The sequence below is a fragment of the Lipotes vexillifer genome, unplaced genomic scaffold (genome assembly GCF_000442215.2).
Source record: "Lipotes vexillifer unplaced genomic scaffold, Lipotes_vexillifer_v1.1 scaffold393, whole genome shotgun sequence".
Taxonomy (NCBI): domain Eukaryota; kingdom Metazoa; phylum Chordata; class Mammalia; order Artiodactyla; family Lipotidae; genus Lipotes; species Lipotes vexillifer.
Window position 1 is genome coordinate 578,547 of NW_006774564.1, and position 7,903 is coordinate 586,449.

Here is a 7,903-nt window from a genome sequence, read left to right on the forward strand (position 1 = left end):
TTTTGCGGTACGCGGACCTCTCACTGTTGTGGCCTCTTCCGTTGCGGAGCACAGGCTCCGGATGCGCAGGCTCAGCGGCCATGGCTCATGGGCCCAGCCGCTCCGCGGCAATGTGGGATCTTCCCAGACGAGGGCACGAACCAGCGCCCCCTGCATCGGCAGGCGGACTCTCAACCACTGCGCCACCAGGGAATCCATGGATTCAGTTTTTATAACTGCATTATTAGGGTGTACCAGAGTGCGTTCCAGTGAAGAGTGGGTCTGAAAACTGTATGGGTACTTGTTAAAGGAACTAGGTTGTTTAACTGGAAGGAGAAAAATTATAGGCAAGACATAGCTGTCTTCAAATATTGAACTAATATATTGCAAAAGGTGCAGCTTTATTCTGTTACTTCAGTGGGCAGAGCTAGAACCACTAATTGGAAGTTATTAATTATGACTGGACTCATGTATTGACTAAGAATACAGATGTTCTTTTTGATCTCTAGAGCTGTTCAACAAGTAAGTAGATTTATTTTTCAACCAGTGAATTACTTAATATTGAAACTATTGGAGGCTGCCTGACAATCTGGTATACCAGATGGTATAGGAAAAAACCCTGTCTTGGGTGAGAGTAAATCTAAAAGCCATCCTTGGCTTATCTCACTCCATTCATTTTTCCTTGGTGATCTCAATTATTTACCTTTGCTGATGACGTCAATACAGTATATCAAATCAAGTCCTTTGTTCTGAACTCCAGCTTGGCATTCATCCAATATCTATTCATCCAGTGTCTATTAGGCAAAACTACAGATTCCTCTCACTCAGCATGTTCAAAGACAAATTAATGAGTGCTTTTTCTTGCTCCAAATCTACCCTTTTTCCTGTGTTTACCATCTTAGTTAACAGGACCATAGTCAAACTAGTTCTCAAGGTCAGAAAACTAGAAGTTCTCTCTTTTTCCACTTCCAATTGGTCTCCAAATCCTATTGATTCTACCCTCCTAATATCTCTTATATACTTCCTTTTTCTGTTATCACTGTTAGGGTCTTCGTTCAGACCCTCAGCATCTCTTGCTCGATTTATTGCAATAGCCTCCTAACTCTATCCCTGCCTCCTTACCTTCTTCTAATTCATCCGCCGTGGTTAAAGCCAGAGTGATCCTTCTAAAACATGAGCTTTGTCATATCTTTCCATTACTTGAAAATCCTTCAAAGTTGCCTTGAATGTAATGTCCAAATTACTTAACATAATATACAAATCCTACATGATCTGATTCTTGTCTCTGGTGCAGCCTCATAATCCATTACTCACATACCTGCTCACACATATCTACATGTCTTCATTTGTACAATCCCATCATCACTTAATTGGTTAACACCACTTTCAAGACTAAGCTCTTCTTGATCCTGCCCCAGAGCAGAATTAGGTACCTTCTCTCTGTGCTGCTTTTGCACTTTGAATACCCCTATCATGACATTTATCTAAGTGTACTGTAATTGTTGGTTATTTTTCAGGCTTCCACCTAAGATGGTGTATTCTTTAAAGCCAAGGATTGTGTCTTATTCTTATCTTTAGCCTGACACTTAATGCAGTGTCTAGGATGGTGTAAGTGCTCAGTGATAATAGGCAGTCTAGTATAAAGGTTAGAAGCAATGGGCTCTGTAGTCAGACTACTTGGGTAGTTATGACACCTATTAGTTGTGTGATATTAGGCAAGTTACTTAAACCCGCTATATATTAGCTTCCTTGTCTGTAAAATAAAGATTATGGTACTTACAGTACTATATCATAGAGTAGATACGAAGATGAAATGAGTTATGATTCTAAAAACAGCTTGTAGAATTGTGCCTGACACATAGCACACATAATAATATTATTATTATTAAATGCTGTTGAATGTAGGCATGATATCTAAGAATCTTTGCAATGTAAAGTTTCCAAAATTCTAAATTCCAGTTTAGTTTCACTCTGGAACCACCAGGTTCTCCTTGAAAAGAACAGGCTTTGAATTTTCTTGGGCTAAACACTGCCACCTCCCTCCTCACCTGCACCAGGACAGTGAAGAGATGCTTGTCCTGAGAAGGGCTTCCACGAGAGCCAGGGTACTCCCAGTCGAAGTCCAGCCCATCAAATCCATACTGACGCAGGAATTTGATGACTGAAGAAATGAAAGTCTTGCGATTCTCTGGAGTGGAAACCATGGCAGTGAAACTGAAGGAGATCCAAAGAAGGCAGGGTGAGGCCTTGGTAGCCCCAACACCTTGTAGCGAAGTCAAACTCCTATATTTCTGCCTCAGAGCTTTATACAAAGACCCACATCCCAGATAAAACTATGTTCCTGGCTTTCGCCTGTGCTTGCTTTGTAATCACTGCTCTGTCAGCCATGGTACCTCAGTGTTCTCTTTGTTTTGTTATCCACCCAACTCTGATCTTTCTTCCAAATTGTGCCTGTTGCTTTGAACACCTGGCTACCTTGGCCCACTGTGTTGTCTCTCCAAATAGTCCCTGATGTTCGTTTACCCGCAAAAAAGTCTTCTTGTTTATTTGCATGACTTTCTCTTCCCTTCTCCCAGAAGGTAAATAGACAGAAGTGCTATAACACTCTCCTCAGGGGTTGTGCTTCTGAAACACTTTGAGAAGAGGTTGTTTTGAAATCTCAGTAACTAAGCTTCTGTGAATGTAGTCCCAGAATATCCATCTAAATGTAAACGTACAAAATAAATGGTGTTCTAATTAATACTGAGATTCTGGTGTAGTAATTTATTTAAGTAGCATATTTGTTTAATGTATATCCTTAATATCCTGTCTTAAGTTGTGAAATCTGAAGGGACATAGGTCACATTGGGCTAACTTGTTTTCTGTAACAAATGAACACCAGGCTCTCTCGTAGAGGACTTACGGGGCAGTTCCAAAATTCCAGCCTCCAATGGCCAGGAGAGTTTTCAGCTGGCTGTTCCTTTAAAACAAAGGATAGAAAAGAAAAACTTCAAAATCCATGAGTCCCTCAATTTAAAATAACATTGCTTCGGTATTGGGCCTGGTCAGAAACTTTGATGTTGCCTTGATAAAATATTCTGTATAATAATTTTCCTTCACTACTGAACACTTTGTAAAAATTATTTGTGTTATCATTATGAATGCACTCAGAGTTCTTTAGAAAAATCTAAATTACGCAACCAGGTTTTTTAAAAATAGGAATGTATTGGCAATTCTTACATTCTACTCTATCAGATGAAATGGTAAATATTGCTTGAACATAATTACTTTCTCAGACTTTATGATAATGAATAAAAATCAGTTGGCTTAAAATCACACACATTTTCTGGAATAGTGGTTCTCAAACATCAGTTTGTATAAGAATGAAGCACAAGGACCAGAGTTGGAGGACGACATTAAAATTCCAGGTTTTTAACCCCTTTCTCAGAGATTGTGATTCAGTTGGATTAGGGATTGAGATTTTTTTATCAAGTGACTCATGTGATTTTGTTGCATGGTCAATGGATCACACTTTGAGAAATACCACTCTGAAGGGGTTTATTTCTTCTTAGGTATCATAACTCAAATTCTAGTGGCTGCATTCAAGATACTGCCACTACTGAAGGTAGCAATGGCCTGTAGCCTTACTTCTCCTGGATGTAACTAACTGAACAAATTAGAAATTAAAAGATACCAGGGTTTTTGTTTGTTTTGTTTCATTTTTACACAGAACAGAACTCTATTAAAATACAGCAAACTCTTCTGATTTCTTGGGCTCTGTTATGTCTAATCTTCGGTATCCTCTGTCTCCTGTTCTCTGATGCAAGTAGCTAAGATGGTTTGCAGTTTCCTGAGTCATAAAAAAGATAATTACAGTGAAAGGAAGATAGAGAACTATTTTTTAATACTAGCTACAGCAGGCAACGTGCTACCTTATCTATATCCTCGATACTTAAAGTGTAGCTCCTGGACCAGAAGCATCAGCATCATAGGGAAGCTTGTTAGAAATACAGAGTCTTGGTTCCCACCTCAGACTCACTGAACCTGAACTGCAGAGATACCAACTTAGATATCTTCCCGTTCTCTCACTTGTTTTTCAGGCTATTGAAAGATTGGTAGAGAGTCACATCATTCCATTCAATGGTGGTGATCTCGTTGTTTCTCATCCCAGCAAAGGCATAAATCAGGTGAGTACAGAGGCAGGGGTCGATGTTGTCAGGCTTGAAACTTCCCAGGCCTGGCCGGTACTGGGACCAGTTGGTGAAGTAACACATCAGCTGGTAGGCAGAACCTGAGAGTAGTAAGAAGTAAGAAAAATGGCCTGACTTAGGTGCCACTGAAATGTGCTGTAAGTTTTAGCCCTGCTTCTGTTTCCCTCCCTTTGCCTCAGATACCTGATCTCTGTGGTTAATGGGAACAATCTTGCAAATGATTTCAAAGCTTCTAACTTGGGAACTAGTCACTGACTTTCAAGTTGGTTATTTTTAACTTTGACAGATTCACTTTGAGATCTTGGTGAAGCCTAGGAACCACTGAAGAAAAAAATGCCCAGTAGTCCTATGAAGCCCAGTGAATACCAACTTACAACCCTCAGGTGGTCATGCTGAAGAGAATAACAGTGGCAGCCAATACAAAATAACAGGTTCTCCCAACATCAAATCCATCTGTCTGTAAAGAAGACAGTAGCTTTCTTTCCTAGCATAGCTTATCTATCTCTTGATATGCTTTTATTTTTATTTATTTATTTTTTTGTGGTACGTGGACCTCTCACTCTTGTGGCCTCTTCCATTGTGGAGCACAGGCTCCAGACGCGCAGACTCAGCGGCCATGGCTCACGGGCCTAACCGCTCCACAGCATGTGGGATCTTCCCGGACCAGGGCACAACCCCACGTCCCCTGCATCAGCAGGCGGACTCTCAACCACTGTTCCACCAGGGAAGCCCTTGATATGCTTTTTAAAAAGTAATATTAGAATATGAAAAAATCACATTTAATACATTAAGCAGACAATTGCATTGTGAGTAATTTATAAAGATTTTAGGTTTATTGTAGGAAAAAATTACGTCAAGGATATAATACAGAGTCCATGACTTACCTAGCTGAGCATTCAGCAGAAGGGCCAGAACTAGAGAGAAAGAAAACACATGTATTCTGAACCAATTGTCTATATATTGTAGAATATAATTCTGAGGCCTTCGGTACCATCCTATGGGTCATAGGTTTTATAGCCCAAGTGGCACTTAGGGGTTATGCCAAAGAGTAGGCTTTTCAGTGAAGGCACCAATAAATCTGTACTTCCCTCTCTTAGTCAAAAATGAGCATGGCTCTCTCTTCTTCCATCTTCCATGTCAGTAACAAATGTTACGGAAGGCAGAGTTGGAAGTCTACTACCTGTGGGAGATCTACGTACTGAAACTACCCAAAATTTACTCTACTCAATGACTACACACCCATCCATGCTTCACCACCCTTAACTGGGTGAATACAGCTTCACACACAAAGCATCCTCTAAATCAGTGAATTCAGTATCTCTTGGGGCCTTCGAGTTTTTTTATACCAACTTTAAGAGCCCTTACGGTAGAAGAGAACTAGAAACTGTTAGACAAGTCTCCAGATGCTGTTCCCTGGCTTCTACCAGGACACTTTTGACCTGATTGCTTTATAAATTGAGCTAGAGGTTTCATTTGAAAAAGGTTCTGAAGCTATAAAAAGTTTGTAAATCTCAGCTCTAGAGCAACTAATAAGCTATGGATACAAATTGTCTCTAAACAATGTACTGAATCAACCCCTTTAAATGATTGAATTATAACTGATATTTTTATAATACATCAGCAACTCAGTAAGACACTAAGGGATTAAAGAGAAATAATTCTGAAAACAGTAGAACAAAGATAACTTGCATAACTCTGTCTCAGTTCCCACTGATTTTCATCTCTGAAAAAGATAGACCAAAAACACAAACATGTAAATTAAAATAATATCAATTAAAATGAGGTGGAGCAGGAAGATGAATAGAGAAATGGGAACAACCCAACAAGAAATGGGAGTGTAAGACAAGCATTGGAAGAAAATTAGCCTTTCTTTTAGGACCATGCTTGTGGCATCAACGAAGGTAGAAATGCTGCCAGTCAATTGAGATTAAGAGAATCAGAAGTAGACTCATTTGTGTATGTCTGGATTCTCTTGGAAATTTGAAATGATGAAAGAACAATAGAAAAGCATAGAGGTGTGTGTGAAGACTATTTCATGCCTGTCAGATGCAGAGAGAAAAAGAAATCAGGTAAGAACAAGGCTCTATCTCCAATTACAGACTCACCTGTGAGAATAAGCTTTGCCATGGTTGCCGTTGGCACTGGTCTAGCAGAGCCTGGATTTTCTTCTTATACCATCTGAGTACCAGGTTATCACAAAGGATATCTTCCAAGTGGAGAGCATTTAACCCAGATGTGTATATAGCTAATCAGTAAGTCAACAGATCTCCTCCCCTACAAACACCACTCTGTGTACCTCCAACCTGCACTCCCCACACCGCCACCTTCTCTGCTCAATAAGGACAAAATGTCATGGCCCCTAACAGTGTGGTAGAGACCATCACCGTGAAACGCACCGGCTTATTAGCTTTTTTTGGCAGTTCTCAGGGCTGATAAGCATCTGTTTAAACATTGTGGTTTTCATGAGGTGGACATTTTGTGCCTGGCATCAAAGCACGATTTTATTGGAAAATAAAAACCCTTGGAAGGTATTAGTTGTTCTCAAAACTTTTCTTAACCCTCAGAATGGGAGAAAATATTTGCAAATGAAGCAACTGACAAAGGATTAATCTCCAAAATTTACAAGCAGCTCATGCAGCTCAATAACAAAAAAACAAACAACCCAATCCAAAAATGGGCAGAAGACCTAAATAGACATTTCTCCAAAGAAGATATACAGATTGCCAACAAACACATGAAAGGATGCTCAACATCATTAATCATTAGAGAAATGCAAATGAAAACTACAATGAGATATCATCTCACACTGGTCAGAATGGCCATCATCAAAAAATCTAAAAACAATAAAGGCTGGAGAGGGTGCAGAGAAAAGGGAACACTCTTGCACTGCTGGTGGGAATGTAAATTGATACAGCCACTATGGAGAACAGTATGGAGGTTCCTTAAAAAACTAAAAATAGAACTACCACACGACCCAGCAATCCCACTACTGGGCATATACCCTGAGAAAACCATAATTCAAAAAGAGTCATGTACCAAAATGTTCATTGCAGCTCTCTTTACAATAGTCAGGAAATGGAAACAACCTAAGTGTCCATCATCAGATGAATGGATAAAGAAGGTGTGGCACATATATACAATGGAATATTACTCAGCCATAAAAAGAAATGAAACTGAGTTATTTGTGATGAGGTGAATGGGCCTAGAGTCTGTCATACAGAGTGAAGTAAGTCAGAAAGAAAGACAAATACCCTATGCTAACACATATATATGGAATCTAAGGAAAAGAAATGTCATGAAGAACCTCGGAGTAAGACAGGAATAAAGACACAGACCTTCTAGAGAATGGACTTGAAGATATGGGGATGGGGAAGGGTAAGCTGTGACAAAGTGAGAGAGTGGCATGGACATATGTACACTACCAAAGGTAAAATAGATAGCTAGTGGGAAGCAGCCGCATAGCACAGGAAGATCAGCTCGGTGCTTTGTGACCACCTAGAGGTGTGGGATAGGGATGGTGGGAGGGAGGGAGACACAAGAGGGAAGAGATATGGGAACATATGTATATGTATAACTGATTCACTTTGTTATAAAGCAGAAACTAACACACCATTGTAAAGCAATTATACTCCAATAAAGATGTTAAAAAAACAAAACAAAACAAAACAAAAATTTTCTTTCATGGAATTATTCATATATGATTTGTATAATCAGTGCCTAAGGACTTTCACCTT

At 39.6% G+C, this 7,903-nt stretch overlaps 1 protein-coding gene across 1 annotated transcript in view; it reads right to left on the bottom strand.

Annotated features, from left to right (window-relative positions):
- CHIA (chitinase acidic) overlaps positions 1–6,398 on the bottom strand; it is a 14,353-nt gene extending 7,955 nt beyond the window's left edge. Inside the window, exons 1-5 of the mRNA XM_007449354.1 lie at positions 6,275–6,398; positions 5,054–5,083; positions 4,048–4,249; positions 2,882–2,938; positions 2,028–2,193 (exon numbers count right to left, since the gene is read on the bottom strand). Of these exons, the coding sequence (XP_007449416.1) occupies positions 2,028–2,193; positions 2,882–2,938; positions 4,048–4,249; positions 5,054–5,083; positions 6,275–6,296 (477 nt within the window). The 5' untranslated portion in view covers positions 6,297–6,398. The remainder of the gene's footprint in view (positions 1–2,027; positions 2,194–2,881; positions 2,939–4,047; positions 4,250–5,053; positions 5,084–6,274) is intronic.
- Between the last annotated feature and the right edge of the window lie 1,505 nt (positions 6,399–7,903).